General features: G+C 46.3%; 1 protein-coding gene across 5 annotated transcripts in view; it reads right to left on the bottom strand.

Moving 5' to 3' along the window:
- The window catches only part of ELMO1 (engulfment and cell motility 1), a 469,444-nt gene that overhangs the window by 224,013 nt on the left and 224,670 nt on the right, over positions 1-20,761 (bottom strand). For all 5 annotated transcript variants that reach the window (XM_053661620.1, XM_037126577.2, XM_037126578.2 and 2 more), the window contains one exon: positions 7,776-7,880. In XM_053661620.1, the coding sequence (XP_053517595.1) occupies positions 7,776-7,880 (105 nt within the window). The remainder of the gene's footprint in view (positions 1-7,775; positions 7,881-20,761) is intronic.

Below are 20,761 nucleotides of genomic sequence, written 5' to 3'. Positions count from 1 at the left end.
AGTAAACGACTGAGCACCTACTGTGTGCATTCAGAATTTTCCAAAGGTCACTGAAGCCCACCTCATCAGTGGTCACTGACTCAAGCCCCACAGGCACCAGGCAGATGACTAGTCGACAGGAAGCAACCAGACCGAATGTAACTGGGAGTGCTGGCACCTGGTTGTTTGGGGAGAGAATGGATGTTCTGCCTACAGGTGAGTCGATCACCTTCCCATTAAAAATACTGGGCCAGCTGAGCAAAACTCATTCATAGGCCTCATTTGAACAGTGGCTGCAACCCCTACAAATGCTTCAGAGCCACAGGCTTTGAATACTGGGAGCGGATTATGTGGTTTTAAATTCAGCTCTGGCCCTTCTTTAGCTGTGAGATCCTGGGCAAACCACCCAGCCTCTTTGTGTGCCAGTTTCCTCATCTATAACATGGAAATAATAATGTGAAATGAAAGTAAGTGCCAACTCCACAAGAGTGGTTGTAAGAAATTATTAAAAGTGTTTAGCATAGCTGTTACCTCATAGCAAGCTCTGTGCTTACTATTAATTATGTGTATAATAGAAAAGTTGAAAAGTGTCCCCCAAATGGCTTTGAACTTGAGGTAGACCTCAATGGACACAAGGATCAACATACTGGAAGAGGGTACAAAGGCTACCTCATCTCCCCATCTCTGAAAGTACTGAAGGGAAGATTAAGAATAATGCATGTTAAGCACTTACATTTTAAGTTTTAAAACATGAAAAGGTCCCCGGATGGGAGCGTCTCTCCTCCTGGGTCCTCCCTGGCCATGTCCCCTTCAACCTGAAGAGCCACACCTTCCATGTCCCACCAGTGAGTTAGAATCTAAACCAATATTTTCCCAACTATTTTTAAAAACTATTGTTTACTATGTATGCATCATGAGGAGGAAGACTCCATTGAAAGGTTTTGAAACAGTATATACATACTTTAAATTTTTCATCCTTCAATAAAATGGCTACAATGAAAGAACTTGAAGAAAACAATTGTTAGGTCCAAATGTCCATTTTTCCTATAATCTACTTTATTGATGTACTATAAAGTTTTGTTTTGATTTGGTATAGTTTTAGGAATATACCTGTGTCCTGGCTCCCAAGTGTACAAAACCCATTGTAATCAATCTCATTTGTAAAGGAATTTCTATTCCCCCAAAATTCATTATCTTCTATCCCAGTCACCCAATGTGCAAAGGTATTCCAACTGGATGAAATGTTCATCATAAATTATGAGGTATGTTGAGGCAAGAACTGCAGGATACATAAAGCAAAAGTCTTTTCCAGAATATTTTGTACTGGAAGCCTCAGCGTTGTATAAATTCTGCATTTAGCTGGGTAACGGCCTCATTAAAATCACATTTCGCTTATGACATAGCATCAGCCCAAGGAAAGAGCAGATGCATGTGAGAGGGGTCGGGTCTGATCTACTCCACATTGACCCGACACCAGGCTACTGTTCAAAGAACTGTTTAAAATTAGGCCACTGGGAAAGGAAGCAAGTCCTGAGTGATTTGGAGCCCGTTAAACACTGATAACTTACGAACAGTGAACTGCGCATCCACTCAATATATTGTGGAAAGCTGCGAAGAAGCAAAGTTTTTATGACTTGGTAGATGTGTGCAGGGTAGATCAGATCTAAAAATCCAGAAGTTACCAAGATCCCAAAGAAGGGAAAAAAGGAAATGAAAACAAGATGAAACAAAACTGGACTAAAGTCAACATCCTACTCTCCTCCTTCGCTCAAGGTTCTAATTTCTGGGATCGAGGAACCTGACCCGGCCTTCCTGATTGGCTGCCTCGTCCACTGTGCATGGTGCCACCTGGCAGATGGCAGGTGCACAATAATATTTCCTGAATGAGACAGTAAATGAACACACGTGAAAGGGACCTCCCTTCCGTTAGCTAGATGCTTTTTAGCATCGAAGAAGATATACCACTTTTGTTTTCTGTATGAATTTGATTTTCCTCAGGAAAAAAGAAAGATAGAAACAATAAAAGAAATGTCTCATTTGCATGCCTTTGGCTGTCATTGTTGCAGAGTGAAATAGCGCATCTGACGTTCTGGGGTCTGGGGTTACGCACAGCATGCTTCTGTCCGGTGGTAATGCCGAGAAGGTGCTGGACAGCTGACAGCAGGTTCTGAACTCCCTCGACCTTCTGAAATACATTTCCGTGTTCCTTCTCAGGTTGCTAGTCTGAAATCTAGAAAGCCCTGCAAAGAACCCTTCATTGGCTCATTTATTCCTTTACACAACTTAAATCATTTTAGTGTCAATCAAACATTTGGTAATATGGTGATACACAGGAAGAAGACAGCCTTGCTTTTCAAAGCATGTATAGTCTAATGAAGACAATGTGATATTGCACACAAAGTTTGTAATAGAAAGGAAGGGTGAGGGGGGCGGGTGCTGCCTCTCTTACTTTTAAGAATGACTTCTGATCATGCTGGGTTTATGAAGATCATAACTGAACACAGATGCTTGCCTGATGGTCCCATTGACTTCCCATGTTTTCTACCTACTCCTCATTGATTTGGTCCCCTTTCCCTCCATGTCAAGGACAGACCTGTTGCGTCCATCACACTCCAAGCCCAGAGGCAGAAGGCTTCAAGCTGGAAAAAGCCTGAGATTTGAAGGCCAAAGACATTGGCCCAAATTCCACTCGTCACCTGGTTGTCTCACCTAGAGCGACTCTCTGCTCCTCTTTGAGTCCTAGATCCCACATCTACACGATGTGATAACAGTGCTTCTGTTACAGGCTTTTCCTGAAAAAAGGAGCTAATTTATAGAGCAGTTCTTGTATGTTACCCAACCCACACTAAGCACTAAGGGTTGAAGATTATTCTGATGAAGAATTCACTTCATCCTGAAACTGCTCTGCTCAATGTAGCATTTTCCCTGCGTATTTTTTAGGGCTTCACTCCCACCTCAGAGCTGGCCATCGTGTATGTAGGAGCTTTATATTTTCTTGTCAATACTTCCTACTTTGTGGCTGAAACTTGGCTCCCACAATAGCCAGCATGAGTGTTGAACCCAACGAAAACCAAGTTGTTTGTGTTTCTCTGTAGGTCCCAGTGAAAAATTAAACACATCAAGAATGTGTAAGTCCAAAGGTTTTACTTCCAGTAGAGTAGTAGAGACACTGAGCTTATCAGTACAGAAAGGACAAAAAATATAATAATAATAATAATAATAAGGCGAACAAAGCCACGCCATGCTCAGCATGTATCACTGTCCTGTCTGTGGACTAGTGACAGCCCTGTACCTCTCACAGATGGGCCTTAGTGGGGGAGGTGGGAGAAGGTCCATGGGAAAAGCAGACGCCCGTGAGCCCCAAGTCAGTAAAGGCCCAGAAGTCTGAAATCACACCAGGACTCCTAATTTGACTCTCGGCCTGTTGGGACTCACAATCCCTCCTTGCGTTCTGTGCCTGCCCCAGTGGGTAGGCAGGGGGCAACTCAATTGCATCCACTGCTCCCATTAGGGCACAGCTACAGAGTTTATTCAAAGAACGCATATGAAACCAGGCTACCAGTCAATAAATTCATGTTCAAAAATCTACCTCCATACAGTAACTGCCAAAAGCACAAAGGCCATGCTTCTCGGATGATAAAACATAAATTGATCATTGGCAAAAGACCATTTAAAAAGAAACCAAAGAAACTCTTTACTCACTTAACAAACAGGACATTGTGAAAATCCACCCTGTGGCAGGTTCTACAAGAGATGGACTTGTGGGCTAGGGGTGACCCCGGAAGCCTTCTGAACTCACTTTAGAAAGGTCATCCCAGCCATGGTCAGGCAAAGGGGGTTAGAAGGGACCGGAACTTACGAGTACACAGAATGCAGTGTCTACGTGGATTTGATCTCTGCTGCCCTTCACTCACTGCCTACCAGAAGGTCTACCTACACAGGTGGCCCGTGTGCATGCAAGAGTCTGGTAGCTCCAAATGAACACCCCGCACAGCCCCGCACGTTTTCACTGATGCCGCTGCCGTCCATCCGTCTGCTTAAGCCAGTAATCTCCCTCTTTCGTCCTCTGAGACCCTGCGGTTCATTTTTGCTCGAAAATAACTCATTCAAGCTGCTGCTCCCCGGTGCCACTGCCACTATCCTAGTTCAGGTTACCATCATCTCTCCATAATCTCCCAAATTTTATTTTCGCTGCTAGTCGCGATTTCTCACATTTGTTTTCTGGCAGAAGAGTGGTTTTTCTAAAATTAACTCTCGTCATCTTTATTTTAAACACTTCAGAAATTCTCCACTGCTTTTAGGTTAAAGCCCAAACACCACCCCAGAGAGAGCTAAAAGATTCCTAATGAACGAGCCTGCTTTCGCCTCTCCAGCCCTGGTCACAGGCAGCCCTCCCCGTTGTAGACATATTATGTTACTATTTTTGGTCCCCTGAACAAATCACATGCCTTTCTGCCTTTGCTCACTATTTCCTTCTGCTTGGAGTACTTCCCCACTCCCTTCCCTCCACCCAATTAACTAGAGCCATCCAACAGATTTTAGAGTAGGTACCACTTCCTCCAGGAAGCTTTCCTGATTTGACCTCCACACGTGTGTTGATGACTGTCCTCTGGGTCCCCAATTTCCCCGCCTCCCCAATCAAAATACATGCCCAGTGACTCAGAAAGTGCCTGATATTTCTTTCTTCCTCCCGTCCCCCACCACACCCTCCTTTCCTTTTCTAGCCAGTAAGCTCCTCACTGACAGGACTCACTAGTGACCTGGACCTTGGCGAGTCCCCGTCTGCTAGCTCACTGATGGACACTGGGTGGCTACTTTGTAAACCTGTGCAGCCGGAGTGATTGAAACAAAAGGTCCACAGACAGAGTCTGGGGACCATGTTCTTACGATGGTCAGGCAGAGGGAGCGAAACCCACTGGAGAGACTAGGAAGGCAGCCAAGAGGAGAAGAGGACGGGCAGCAGGAGAGACAAGTGAACGGTAACCAGTGTCCAGTGTGGATGGGAGGGCAGCGGAGATGAGGGCAGAGAAGACTACCCCACATCACTTGGGACAGTGACAGGTGCAGCCACGGAGCAGGGCACGGCAAAGCGAGTGGCAGGCGTGTCAGAACAGGAGGCACGAGATGGCTTGGGAAACCACAAAGGCACAGTGTCCGAGCCAACGTGATGGGGGAGGAGGGCGCCCAGCTCAAAGAGGGAACATCTGTGTGTGCCAGTGTGTGTTACGATTTCTTTTACAAACCTCACTGCAGATCTGCCTGGCAAAGGGGGTGGCGGGCCTACTACCAAGCACAGAACAAGTGCTTACTGATCCACGGATAAATAATGAATAAATCACGGCACTGAGACAGGAAATTTACCTAGTGGGAAAAAGAGGGAAATTTTATAAAAATGTAAACTTAGCAAAAAGAACTCATTTTTGTGCTGCAGAAGAGACCGCTCAGCTCACAGATCAACATTCAATAAGCCGTCCGAGCTGCCTGTTGCCGGTGTCTACTTTTGCCGCACAGCTGCACAGCCTCGGCTGTACCTGGATGTCGCAGTCACCACAGACCCTTCCTGCAGAACCTCTCAGCCCCCCTACGTTCCCAGGACCTCGTCCATGTGCACAGCCTTCGCTCCCCGTCCAGTCAGATCCAAAGTCAGATGGGAGACAGACAAGAGCACTTTCGAGAAGATAATGCGCATGTCAGTTATAGGAATGTCTACCCAATAAATAACAGGACATGCAGACAACAGGGCCATACTTTAAACTAGGATTTTTAAAAAAAAATCCTCACCCAAGAATTGATTTTAGAGAGCGATGAAGGGAGAGAAAGAGAGAGAAACATCAATCAGTTGCCTCCTATACACACCCTGACCAGGGACTGAACCCATAACGTGGGTACGTGCCCTGACTGGGGTTTGAACCTGCAAACTTTTGGTCCATGCAACGATACTCCAACCGAGCCACCCAGTCAGGGCACAAAGAAAGGGTTCTTCCTTTAAGTCACTATTAGATATAAAGTTCTATCAGGTTTCCAGCAAATCATTTCACTTATACAGTTTAGAGAATACACTGAAGAAAATGGGCTGAAAACATAAAATTACTTTTCATAAGACATATTTTTCTTATGCAATTAACAATATATTCAGCATCAATGAGCTCTAATTTTACGAACATTCACCCACATACATTAATCATTAATCCTAAATTCAATTTCTACATGGCTTCTTTTCACACACAATTCTCTAAGGCTGTACTACACGGTGTCTCAAACATACTAATTGACTTTTGTGAGAGTAGATTACATTCCTAGGAAAACAATCTGTGCAATTAATATATACACATTACAAGCCAAATAAAACTTTTATTAAAAAAAACACAATTTTCTTTACCAGGTATGTAAATCAAACCACTGTGCTAAATGTCATAAACTTATATGGTGGTGATATATGTCAATTATTTCTCAATAAAACGGGAAGAAGAGAAAACAATTTTCTTATGGAAGATTGCATTTCTGGCTAAGCACCTGATCTCACGTTTCATAGAAATGCATCAAGTCCTTCACATAATCAAATAACAAATAATATTCCAGTAGAAGTTAAAGCTTATTAAATTGCATATAGAAAAACTCATCAAGTCAAAATATAGTGCCCACAGGGAGCTCTGAGGCCTGGCCTGACTTTTTCAAGGGGCCACTGCTGGGCAGGATGATTTTTCACCGTGGAGATTGTCCCTGAACGACAGCTTTGGCCCAGTAGCACCCACAGAGCAGGGTGATAACCAAAGGAACTCACTCACACATTTCCCCCCAGAAAAACACTGCTCCCTTGTTTAGACAAGAAATTTTAGCCCAGACCAGAAGGAACGGTCCACACTCACATCACTAGACATGCTAGACAACCACGTGCTGGACCTCAAACCCCAGTCTCCAGGAAGCTGGCGCCACCACCAGAGATGAAGAGAAAATATGAGAGTAACAGACTCCTCCTTTATTCTAATTTCAGCCCTACTCTTCCTGTGTTAGACAATTTGTTTATCATTTTCTAAGCTGAGGTCCAACTGACCTTTTAACTGGTCACCAGCTCTCTTGTCCCATTTATTCATACCCTATTCCTTGTCAATCTCGGATTAGTTATACTTCACCCTGAGGACAGGCATCAGATGTCAGCACAAATCCAGGAACTCCTGTGGAGCAGCCCAGAAGGACCGGCCTTCTCTATCACCATCCCTAAGGCCCCCTTCATCCTCCCTGGGTCCTTCCCATACCTGCACTGCCCAATCAGCAGGCGGCGTCTTCTACTCTCCCTCTGCCACACCCGCCAAGGAATCCACCTCGGTAGCTAGACTTTGCCTTCCCTCCCCAGCACTCCCGTTCCTCTCTGTTTAGCTCATTGTGTCCCAGCGCTGCACTGAACTTGAAGCGGGATCAGAGAGAATCCTGAGCCTCTTTCAAGATGTGGAATAGTTCAAGGGTTTCCATTCAAGTTGGAATCATGCAGCTTTTTGGTAGACAGTTAATTTATCTTCCTTGTTATTTATGTCTAAGAGCTTTTGTCAAAGTTAAACATTGAACCACATAAAACAGTTTTCCAGGATCACTGTATTTTTAAATGCTATCATATGGAAAGAACTCAGAAGTTAAATGTCTTTACTTCATTGCCCCTGATTGATTTCAATTTTTACTTGACTGAGTAATGAAAGCCAAAAATCTGGGGCCACCCATCTCATGGGAAAACCTCCACACCTGTAGGTCTGAAACTCAAGTTCCACAGGAAAACCTACACCAGCTGGGAGGGGTCGAGAGCTTACCCGGATGTAGGCATCCTGGTGTTGCTTGGCGAAGTACAGCATGTTGTCCAGGGCTAGCATGCCAGGCGGGGTCTGGGTGAAGTCCATGGCCGGGTTCACGTGATTCTGTGATGAGAACAAAATGTTTGGTCAGCCTCATTCCTCAGCAGACCTCACTGGGCACCAGACTGGCTCCCTTCTCCAGACCCAAGTGCCACAAGGCAAACACCAAGTAACCAAGTAGGAAGGACATGTTTTATCTCCATAGAAACGTGTTGGGGTGGTGGTCGGGGGAGCTTCTTTCTCCAGGTACTGCAAAACCAGCTTTCATACCTGGGGTTAGGAAAGTCATCTGAAGGTCAAAGGATAGGATTATTCTTAGATGTAGCACTGCAGGGAAGAAGAACATAATGCAGCCCTGGCTGGTGTGGCTCAGTGGATTGAGTGCCAGCCTGTGAACCAAAGGGTCGCTGGTTGGATTCCCAGTCAGGGCACATGCCTGGGTTGCAGGCCAGGACCTCAGAAGGGGGCACACAAGAGGCAACCACACTTTGATGTTTCTCTCCCTCTCTTTCTCCCTCCCTCCCCCTCTCTAAAACTGCTGCAGTGGAACCAACAGCATTTGGGGAGAAAGACCAGCTAGGGATAAAGCCACATCTCTGCCTTTGACCTTTCTGGGCCTTAACTTCCTCATGCCCCCAAAAGAGGGTAAAGCCGGGCCACCCGGTACCTGGAATTTGTGAGCTGTCCAGAGTTACACCATGTGCAGGCCTCTGGGCACAGGCACCTGACATTAAAGCCCACGTCCACATGGTCCTGGTATCTGGCTGCCCCAGGGGAGTGCTCTGGCCTGTGGTCAGCACCCACGAGGCAGAAACCAGGGAGGCAGAATGACGGTTATAAACATGCCCAGTGAGTTCTCCACATGATCAAGATCACCCAGCAGACACCACAAGACTTATCCAGAGCAAATACCCACTCTCCAGCGCTAATCGTCAAAAAACAATCACTAGTATCTGTCCTGAAAATTCATATCTGAATGGTGGATAGTTTAAGAGAACTCAATACTTTGTTAAAGAGCCGAAATGTTAACTGCTTTTACCTCATAATAGAGGTAATTTGTATGAAATGACGTATTTTTGTTTTGTGCCTAAACACTTCTGAATGAGCAGTTCAGCTCTCTGGTTTGCCAGGGAAACTTTGGCTAACTACAATTTCTTTTCTAATTCAAGTTCAGGAAGGCCTTCTGGTTCGCTTGCTCAAGGCCCAAACCACCCCCACTTCTGTGCGTTAGTTCAGGGTATGTGTAAGCTGTCTTTTCCATGCCGATGACATTTTTGAAAAAGAGAATTTAATGAGCTAACAAACGACAAACCGCTGGCCACAGTCCCACAGTTTCAAGAGCATCCCTATCAGCATCTCTACATTAAGTTAAGTCAGTGTAGTGACTCCAATATTTTCACTTAGCATTTTATCCTGATTCGTTTATGAGGATGGTGGAAAGTTTTTAAAACACCAAAGTACTGCTGCTTATAAGAGAAGCAGATCTCATGAAATAAATATCATTGTGACAAAAATGCAATCTACTGGACATATCAAAGGCAAGGGGCCTCAGCTTTAATCTGCTATTTCTTGGAGTAAGGTTTGCATTCAATAGTGGAGTGGGGGGACCAAATAAATGAAAAGAGATTTTTGTCTAAAAAGTAACTTGTGATTGAAGACTTTGTCATTCTTTTAGTTCTAAGAGGAAAATAGTGGAACTTCTCCCAGGACACCTAAATGTATTATTTTGACTTTGATCCATTAGATTTGCATGAACACAGATTAACATGTTAAAAAGTTAGTATTTGCTGAGTACATTCATGTTTTTCATGTTATCATTTCATCTAGTAAACAGGCAGTGGCCCTATGGTCCCCAATGCATTGCTGAGGAACCCGCAGCTCCAACGAGACCACCCCCATTGTGTTCGGTGCCGCGAGCATCTGTGTTAGCTCTGCTAGCATCCAGACTCTGTGTGGCCTGAGAACAGTTTGTTTGAGGAAAATACAGGCTAATCAATACTAGCTGCTATGCAGCACGGTCCAGCCAACAAAGAAAAGTGTGTCAGATGGAAGAGAGAGAAACGTGGCATTTCTTTCAGACCTATTTCTAGTGTTGGTCTATGAACCTATTCCAAAAATAAATATCCAAAAGGAAACCAAATGACAAAAATTAGTTGTTCTCTGTCTAATCTGAACAACCCCCCAAAGCTATGTGTCCATGAAGCTGGCCAAGGAAAGGGTCCCCATAGCTCAAGAGTCATCGGTCTTATTTGAATTTGCTCCCAGGATTCCCTTGAAGCCTCCTTCTATCAATCACACCCCCCTTAGGCACACACTGGGGGCACCAAATAGGGCACTGCTACTTTCCAAAGGTCCTATAGTTAAACAATATAATTTATTTTTAGGATTCTTTTAAGGACACATATAGCTATTCAGCAAACAGTCTCAGTAAAATGACACCTGTGCTTCGCCAGGCATTCTGCAAAGCACCTTGCATCTGCCAACTCTTAATCCTCATAAAACTCCAATAAAGTAGGCTCTATTATTATTCTCCTGTGACAAAGGAAGAAACCAAGGCACTGGGTGTCTGAGGACCTGGCCCAAAGTTTAGAGCCAGAATTTGACCACCCCATTTACAACTGTATAAAAAAAATATCTTGGAGTAAATATAACCAAGAATGAAAGACATGTACTTGGAAAATAATAAGACACAGGAGAAAGAAACTGAAGATACAAAGAAGTGGAAGCACATACTGTGTTCATGGATAGGGAGAACTAACATTGTTAAAATGGCCATACTACCCATAGCAATCTATGGATTCAACACAATTCTTATCAAGATACCAATGGCATATTTCATAGAGCTAGAACAAATACTTCAAAAATGTATATGGAACCACAAAAGACCTTGAATAGCCACAGCAATCTTGAGAAAAAAAGAACAAAGCTGGAGAATCATACTGCCTGATATCAAACTATACTATAAAGCCACAGTAATCAAAACATCATTGTACCGGCATAAAAACAGACACATAGATCAATGGAACAGAATAGAGAGCCCAGAAATGCACCCATGCCTCTGGGGTCAATTAATATTCATAGTAAAAACTCTTAACCCTCTTAACCAGAATTTTAGTTTCAGGTTGTTGAAGTTCACAAAGACGTCCAATGCAGAGGTCCTTGATTGTTGAGGTTCTCCTGGGTCCACACCAACAGCTCAGGCAAAGCTGTAATTTCTCCATCCCACCCAGACATAGCAGACCTAAGACTCTCTCACGTTCAACAAACCCCAATATTTTCACTTAGCATTTTAGTGAATGCTAAGTGAAATTCTCTGGCAAATAGGCTGCTACTAAACCAAAGTCAGTCGGAAAATTTTGGTTGGATTTTCTGGGACTTGCCCTAAATTATAAAGCATCACTGCATTGTCCAATGATAACAAATTATTATTCTTCTTCTCTCTCTTTTTTAACTCCAGGTCCCATTTTCCAGCTCCTCAATCCTTGAAATTATTGCTTCCCTTTTCTCTTTTGGTTTTAATAGCCAGAGAAATCATTTTACAACCATGGATTTTGATAGCAGGAAGACTATAAGAATTACAGGCTGAAAGACTGTAATGCTTTCTACGCAGTGACAAAAATACTCTGAAAACCCAGCCAGGCCAACAGTACCCCCCCTCCACTTTCTTATTTATGAGATGCTTTGGATATACATTTATTTTCTTTCCTTGTTCTGTGATATTTTTCCCACCTGTCTTGAAACAGAAGCTGCGTGAGTTTTGATAAATGGCTTAAAATTTTCCCTTGTTTTACAGCAAAGTCTGCACCCTTCTGAAATGCCATTTGTTAGTTACTGCAGCAATGCTGCTCCGTGAATCACATCCGACAGGCCCTCAGCCCCTACAGAAAGGAGTGGCTGCCTCGCTTTCGGAAGCACCTGTGTTCTTCACTTTGGGTAAATGACACAAACCACTGAAGACAGGACAATTTGTTTTTGCATAGTGAGCATGCTATGTGGGTTTTGGGTGTTGTGTTCTGGAGATTTGTCGCTCTGCTGTGACCCACGTGCCAATTATTTTTTAGCTGAATTATTGCAGTGACACATCCACGGGAAGGTTCAGATGTAAGACAGAGAATGGTTCAACCCATTCCAGGGTCAAACGCCAAGGCCACTGGAGAGCTGAGATGGACAGCAATATAAGCCAGACCAGCGCCTTCTTTTATAAAGAAAACTGAGCCCTTCACAGAAAGTGGGGGTGCTCAGAGTTGAGCAGGCATCCAATTCTGCTGGAGGGCTTGTTACAGCCCCATGCTGGCCTCACGCCCAGTCTCTGATTCAGAAGGCTAGGGTGGGGTCCCTGCATCTCTGACAAATTCCCAGGGGATGTTTATGCTGCCAGGTAGAAAGCACACTTTGAGGTTCACAGGTGGCTAGACTGGCTCATCTCAAACACAAGAAATATCAAAGTCAGATCTGAAATATCTGCCGTCTACACCCACTAATTCCTCAAGTCCCATGCAGCATCCACCACCCCAGGCTTTGAACCAACCCACTGGTTCCAAGTTGCAAATGCATTTTAAATATACTTGCTGTTTATCTCCTTGGAACTCTGGCCTCTCCATGAGAAAACAGACTCCTTTATTCAGAAAAAGGAATTACAATAAAAAAGCCTTTCACTTCTACTGCTCAAGTTTCTGACAAAAATAATATGTATTCGCACCTCCACAGGGAAGGCAGGAAACTGTCATCACTCAGTATCTTCTGCCCTTGGATGCTTCCTGGATGGGGGAGCAGTGTCGCAATGCCTGAACGATGTTTGAATGATCTGTGCTTTTCAATGACCAATGTCATCCGAGGCCTCCATTAGTGTGGAGGATAATAAAGTGCTGATTACAATAATGCTTGCCAGGTGGCATATCATGGGGATAGCCTGCAGAATTTAGGAGTTAATATTTGTGCAGTATGAATGCCTACATTTGCTGAACAAATACAGCATTAAAAGCAACCTTTAAAGCAAATCACACTGAATGAATGTTCATTCAGTCCATGAAAAGCCGTATCAAGGTATTGCTCGAGGCCAGTACTTTCAGATCATTTTCTCCAGGGGGAAGCAGAGCACCTGGGAGTTCTGTCCAAACACACACGCCTCTCACTCCTCAGCACCCACCCCCCCCCCAGAAAAGAAGAGTATGTGGGCATTTCCACAGACTCCCTAGAAGAGCAGTTATGAACCTTGGATGCCCCGGAAAAATCCCCTGGGGAAGCTTGAAAAGTCCTGATGGGTAGGCTGTACCCCAAATCAGTTAACGGAAGAATTCTTGGTTTAGGGATCAAGGCAATGGATTTTTAAAGCTCCCCAGGGGACCCAATGTCCAGTCAGGGTTCAGAACACTTTCCCAAATTAGTGAGCCTCCCCCTTGGGTATGACCAGAGTCTCCAAGGGGTCTGTTTGTTCAAACAGGTGGCTGGGCCCCACCCCCAGAGTTTCTGGTTCAGTGGGCCTGGGCTCAGCCTGGGAATTTGCTTTCACACAAGTTCCCACATGTTGCTGATGGCCTTTGGACTGTCCTTGGGGGAGTCACTGCCCCAAAGCCAGTCACTCTGTACAAGAGTGGGTGAGGGACCCATACCCACTAGCCAATGGTGTTAGAACCCTGATTCCCTGTCCCAAGTGTTTTGTTAGACAGTGACTTTTATTGAAATGTGGGCTGTAGGTGAGATAAGCTTTCTCTGAGTTGACATGGGCCCAGGATGCTCTCACTTGGCTTCGTCACACACTCACATACTTGATTTTGTGATCCCCGCCCCAAAGAGTCCTAGAAGTAGCCTTTAGACATCTTTGGATTCTGGCCTTTGACCCTCTCCATTAAATTCAGCAAAAATCAATAGCTTGGAGGAGAACAAAGAAGCCACGCCATCAAGTCTGACCTAAGGGTGGGCAAGATGGCGAAGACGCTGATCTGCAGAAAAACACCTGTGGCCAGGTGGGAGCAGGTATCGGGCCGGCGCCCCAGATGCATGATCTCATTTAATCTTCCTAACTATCCAAAGAGGCGACTATTATTAACGAGGCAAATGTTCCTCACTTTCCACAGATCAGGGTCAGAACTTGCCACTTGTACAAGATCACAACTGCTAAGTGGCAAAGTCACCACTTCAATTCTGTAACTTCATTTCCTGTTCAGGTTCAAAGGTCTTTAGAGAATAAGAAGGTTGGCTGCATTAGCAAGAAGAAGTTTAGTTAGAGAAATGTAAAATCTTGTAAGAAAATTGTTTAAAATTCAAGAACACATCTATGGAGTAAGGGAAATCTGGCTTATGAATAATTTATGAGAGGCCAGTTCCTCATTATTAAAATTTGATTCTTTTAGGTAAAGCACAGCAGATTAGCATAAAAGAAATATCCTGGAAGACAGTAAGGGTTCAGGCCAACATATTCCAAATGCCCTGGTTTTCCTACTATACCTCCCTCTCGTCTAGCCTCTCCAAAACCCCTGCTTGTCTCATTCCATTCATCTACCCTTGACCTTCAACCAGGCTCTGCTTTCCCTGGACTGGGAAGCCCCCAACTGACCTTTTGGGTAATTCCTGTGGTTCAGCTGAGTTCACTACCCACTGTCACTACCCACTGCCATTAAAGGAGCCCCTCCCTGAGAACATTCTATGCCCTAGGCAAGTCCATGGCTGCTCGTACTTAGTAAGAGCCAACAGAGTTGGCAGCACGTTCCAGAGGAGTCCATTTCATGGGGCGGTTGGCACGCCCTGAGGTGCTGGGGTTCGTTAACAGGAGCCCAAGAAGGACAGGGGAGGTCCCCTGGACAGAGCCCGGGCCAGGCCGCAGCACAGAGATCTGGGGGCCATGCTGACAACCAGCCCAACCCGCAGCACGAGTGGGCTGAAGCAGCAGAAATATCTGAACAGAAAGGATGTCAGGAAAACTGGGGGAGGTACAAGGGGTGAGGGGTGTGTTGGAGGGGAAGCATGGGGGTTGTGGGTTGACCACTGCTGTCTCTGGGCATCTGAAGAATCAGTATTATTTTGTTCAGTTACAAAAAAAATGCTCAGCAGAGACGCCCCGTCCTTAGAAAGACAGAGTGAGGACCACTGGGCAGAGGTGTGAAGAGAACTGAAGGGCGGGACTGGGAGCAAAGGACCTGGGGATGCCTCGCAGCACCTGCGTCAATCTTTGTCTCATCCAGTAATTATGGATGTCGGCTACTGTGCAGGGCACGGTGGGGGGCAGACATGATACATTCAAAACCAATCAGTACTTGCCTTTAAGAAACATCTGTCTCGGAAGTGAGCTGTCCAGGCCTTAGCAATGCGGCTTTGAAATGTGTACACACACAGGTAACCCGTGTACACACACAGGTCCGTGCACACAATGGGTCCGTGTACACACACACAGGTCCGTGCACACAACGGACATTCTCACAGTGAGATGCTGAACTTGAGGCCAATTTCCCTGGTTCAAAAAATATCGTACTTTTTGAAATTACTCTTCAAAGGTCAGAAAAGGCCATGTCCATGATGCCACGTCAAATCTGGGTTCACTCCCGTGTCCTTGTCATGAAGAATCGGAGGGGAGACTTCCTGAGTAAGAGGTGGAACCTGAACGGGGTTTATTCAGTATGTTGATTTAAGTTGCTACAAAAAAAATTACCATAAAAATTCAATTAAAAAATGCCTTGGGAATTAATTCCCTTTAAAATGAAGCTGGTTATGTTTTTTTTCAGTCTTCATGAATAATGAAATGATACTGTCACGATTTATAAAAAATCTGCACTGTTCCTGCCGAGCCGAGCACCTGCAGGATTCTGAATGGCCCCGGCCCCGTGGTTCATGCCCACCACGCCCTGCTCTTTCCTGCGTAACCCCCAGCTCCTCTGTCACTGTGGCACCTAGATCCCCCTTTATCCCACCCCTTGTCACTTTAAAACAGGATGGGAACCAGCACTGGTCACGTGCAGTGGCGTCTTGGCCTCCCTTTGGCACCGACCGCCAAAAAGAACATGGGAGAAGGGGGCCACTAAGGGACACGGAGCACGAGCCGCCACCACTCCAGGGCAGGTCTCGCTGGTCGGTGAGGACTCCCAGGCCCTTGGAGCCCAGCACAGCCATCCAGACCATCTTTGGTTTGGAAGAAACGGACCAAAGGGGAAACTGGCCTGGGAGACAAACCCCCTGACCGTGATGAATCTAAGCTGATCTGGCCACAGCGGTTGCAGACAAACTCACAGGCAGTCAGAGGGGTGCAGGGGCTTGTGGGCTGCAACCCTGGCCTCCTCAAGGACCTGACACTGCTGGCCCTCGTGTGGGGTCAGTGGTGACAATGACAGGGCTAACTGTGGGACCAGCAGCTGACACATCCATAGCATGTACTGGGCACCGGGCACTGGCGCCCAACCAGGGGTCATTGCAACTCAGGAGCCAGGCCCAGTCCACCACTTACTTCTGTACAGTTGTGAATTTAAAAGGGTTTTTTTTTTTTGCAGATTTTTACATTAATTTTTTAAAATCCAAAGAAGAAGAACCTGTGACACATGAATATTACATGAAATTCACCTGCCGGTGTCCACAAAGAAAGCTGTTCGGGAATCCAGCCAAGCTCATCTACTTACAGACAGCCTGGAGCTGCTTTTGCACATGACTCCGGAACCCTGAAATATTTACTACCTGGCCTTTCACAAGAAAAGCGTGCTGAGCCCTCTTCTGAGTATTTGTCCACATGGCAACTCACTGAGATAAGGGTTAACCTAAACTTAAAAAACTCTACTGACAGAGAAATGCCAATTCTCTGCACTTTGGACAACACCGTGGCCCTTTTATAAATGTTTGATGCTTTACTTCCCTGGATAAATATTGTAATGACTTTAAAGAGTCCCAACGGCTTCCCTGGACAAATTCCATGCTCTGTAAATGTTATGTTGAAAGCAATGTTCTCAGTGGCCTGAGCCCCTGACTCAACACCCCGCCCTGCATCTCCGGGCCCCTTCGCTCCTGCTGACCGAAGGCAGACCTCGCAGGGGACTTTGACACAGTCAGACACAGAAATGTTAGGGATCTGGGTGGTGGCCGGTCGGACTTCCTCCTTCCTTCCTTCCATGCAACTCTTGTATGTGGCAAAGTCTGGCCTTTCAGGTTGGAGGCTGTGGTCTCTTTTCCACCACAGAGTATGACAAGTTCTCATGCCTCTTTTAAAGATGAAGAAAGTGAGGCCCAGTGAGGTCCGCACAGCCATCGTACAGGGGTTTGGTCCCAGCAGTCCCAAGTTCTTGTTCTTAACTACCATTGGCCAAGGACACTATAGAAACCTCATCTCTGGACTGCGGCACAGCTTTTAACATCACTTCATATAGTACTCAGTGCAAAAGACAGGGATATGAAATATATGTCCTATTCTATACAGAATTCCTATGGTAGTATATATTCTTTGTCAATTTGTATTTTATCTAGAGTATCCTCCATATATTTTTATTCCATACAGTATATCAGTATTAGAAATATCGAGATGTAGACTTAGCATGTATTTATAATTTTTAAGTGCTTTCAAAGCTAGAAAGAAAGTTACGAAAGTAATAATAGTAATTATTTCTGGTGTGGGAAGGAGATTTGTTTACTAGCTGTCTGTATTTTTCTAATGTCCTCCAGTGCATTTAGTTTGACTATATTTTTATCAGAGATGAGCCCATCCTCTAACAAGGAAATAGAGGGCACCCTGTATGAAGATGAGATGCCACTTAGGTTCTCAGCCTGGACCCCTCTCAAGCCTTTGTTGAAGCCTCCCTGCAGGTCAGCCCCCAGCTGTGCCAGAGGGACGTTCCCCAGACAGAGTGGCTCACCCCACCTGCCCACGTGAGCCCTGCACGGGCAGGTGCGTGGCCTGGGTCCTGCAAGCAGCATTTCAGAAGGCTTGGGGTGCAGAGGATTTTCCTCGGGTGGACAAGACTGGAAAGAGGCCCTGTCTGATCGGGATTCTCAGAACCAGGGGCAATTCCAAGGGCTGAGGCCTCCTGGGCTGTTATAGAGTATTTGTTTGCTCAACCTGCCTGCCCTGCCAGGGCACAGCCCTTTGACCTTAAAGCAGCCCCTTTCTTTATCCCGATGCTTCAAACCGCCCCCTCCTAGAACCTGACAGTTGGCTCTTTCTAGTTCATCAGGGGACTGGAGGATCATGGTTTCAACTGGGTGAGTCACCTCACCCCGACTCAGCAACCCTGGGCCAGCCCCAGGGTGACCCTCTGCAAATGTTGGCAGTTGGACGGCAATGTGACCTTGATGGGACCTTCCAGGCCCAAGGTCTGTCCCTGTTCAGTGTTCCCCATATGTATTGGGTTGAAACACTGGCACTGCCAGTACCCAACCATTGCTGCAAAAATGGAATTTCACGGGCACAACCGCGTAAGAGTGGAGCTCAACAGATGGAATCCCCCCTGCGATTGTGAGAGTTCTTGGAAGGAGGTGGGCTTCTAGAAACCATAACAGGAGCAATTCCAAAGGGAATCCCCTGGGGCGGAGGACGAGACCTGAGGGAGGGCCATGGCTTGGGTTTGAAAATCAGCACCGACACAAAATGCACCGTGTGGCACACAGAAAACCCGCCTCCACTGTGAAATCAGCCAACACCAAGGAGGGGTGACCTCCGCTCCTGAGTGTCGTTCAGCCAGGCCGGCAGACACACCCGTGACCTCCAGTTTGTTTTGCTTTCGCTCACGTGAATCTGCCCAGCCGCAGACAGGGTGAGTGGGACGTTCTCAGCCCTGAGATGAAAGATCTCAAAAATAAGGACTGGAGACCGTCCCCAATCAGAGAAGCGGTAAGCCCTGAAAGAAGATGGGGACTATTGGAAATGTTAGGTAAATAGCAGGTGAATGCCCTTAACGTTAGCAAACAGGTTAAATGGACTTAAAAACTGTGTTCAAAAAGAAGAAGAAGAAAAGAAAGAAAAAGCTCTTGGCTGTCCTCATGAACCTGGCGTGTCCTAAGAACTCTGCCCCAGAGACCCCCAACATGCGTGGAAGGAAGAACCACCAGTCTACTCCGTGGGTGAGGGCAAGGTGGCCAGGGGCAGAAGAAACTGCAGCTAAAGCATTTTTCTTTTTACTAACTTCCATCAGCTAAGTCTGTCCTGTCCTATGTTCTTAATAGGCCCCCCTCCCAAAATAAGGACATTTGAAGAAGATCAAGTAAAATGTATCTATTAAATCTGAGTGGTGGGTACATACATGAATGCCTTTCATATTCTATTACTTTTCCCTAACCGAAATATTTCATGCTGAAAAGCTGAATTTGGAAAGTCTACCTATTATTAATTTTACTGGATCACAGCAAACTAAAGCAGGTTTAATAACTTTGTGACTTTGCTCCTTAAATATTACGGACTAATAAAACGTAAGACCGAAAACGTTGTTGGCAGACACACTTGCAGTCCTGACTTTTCTACCGATTGTGCCGTCTCCTGTGCTGTAGGCCAGCATGTGTGGCGGAACTGAAGCACATTTCCAACCATGAAGGAGGACATGAAATACTAAAGAAGACCCTTGAAGGCCAGTTTCCACATTCTCCTTCGTGAAATCCAGTAGACGCCCCCTTTTGTTTCAGATAAGGAACACGAACAGCAAGGTTTCGGTCTGCCACAAATGAATCTTTCTGCAACACACTCAGCTCCTTCCTTCTGTGGCAGTCTTGGTGAAACCACTCAGAGGGTATTTTATAAGGCTTCCCTTGTCCACGAAAGAGCATGCTGTCCTCATTCCCGTTTTCTAGTCAAGGATCCTTTTTCTCCTGGTCTGAAGGCGATGTGCTGACTTCTCCCACATGGATCGACGACATGCAGCAGCGTGGCCAGGCTAGGCCTGCCCACTCGCAAAGGGCTCCTTCTCCGTCTTGGAAGTCTGCCCAGCTAGTACCGCGCTCAGTGGCTCTGTGTGCAGCAGGTGGGAAGGGAAAACTGAAGGGGCAGCTCACAGGAAGAGCAGCCAGCCCCCAAAGAGCCCAGAGAAACACACCCCCAGAGAGGGGTGCCTAGAGAGTGCCCACAGGATCTCATGCGTACCATGTTCAAGGGGCCCCAAAACAGCCTGCCAGTGCCCACCCAGCTGACGGGGCCTGGGCAGGAAAGGCCCTGGGCCTGTACACCCAGCGAGGACTCCGTCAGAAAAGCATAATGGCGTAGGAAAAACAGGTGTGTGTCAGGACGGCGGGGCCTGGAGGTGAGCAGCCCAGGTCTGGAGACACCCACCCGGGATCCAGTGCAATCTGCCACATTAGTCGATGCTCTTAGGAAAGACACGTCACCTTTCTGAAAGCCACCACTTCAGCTGGAACACTGTGTAGGTGCTGCCTCTCTCACGGGCCTGGTGTCAACACCAGACGAGAAAATGGAGGAAAAATGCTTTGAACAGAGCCGGCACTAAGTAGGCACCGGGTAAGCCCCAGGGAAACCGTGCCTGTCGCTGGCTTGCTATCCCTCCAGAGGGGCATGGTGTCTTCCACGACAATCTGCTGCAGCTCCCAGGGCCAAAGTCCTGGCCTTGTTCTAGGTCTGGTTCCCTCAGGGAAGCGGCTGGCCTTGAATTCTTAGGCTTCGGATGTCACTGGTTTGAAGTTGGGCTTTCTCTCAGGGCCCATGACCTCAGGCCCCAGGCCCTCTCAGCCCAGACTCCCAGACCCCACTGGCACTGGGCTGAGGGGATCCTTCCTGAACTGTCCCCCGCGCCCCAGGATCCGACCACAATCAATCAGACCAGAATCAAAAGCCCCTAAGATCCCGGGGGATACTCTACCTCCTGCATCTTCCCGCATTTAAGCATGGAAAATTTCAGCCTCCCACCCCGACAGTAACTTGTTCTATTTATAAAGGCTTCTGGCAAAGAAGATTCCATAGCATTCATTTTCCACTCGTTTATACATTCAGCAAGATTCTACCTGACTTAGGTACCAAGTTACATAAGATAATGCAGCGC

This window comes from Artibeus jamaicensis, unplaced genomic scaffold (assembly GCF_021234435.1).
Source record: "Artibeus jamaicensis isolate MK-2021 breed Jamaican fruit bat unplaced genomic scaffold, CSHL_Jam_final contig_1016, whole genome shotgun sequence".
Lineage (NCBI taxonomy): Eukaryota > Metazoa > Chordata > Mammalia > Chiroptera > Phyllostomidae > Artibeus > Artibeus jamaicensis.
Note: the sequence above shows the minus strand (reverse complement) of the source record. Positions and strands in the feature narration are given on the sequence as shown.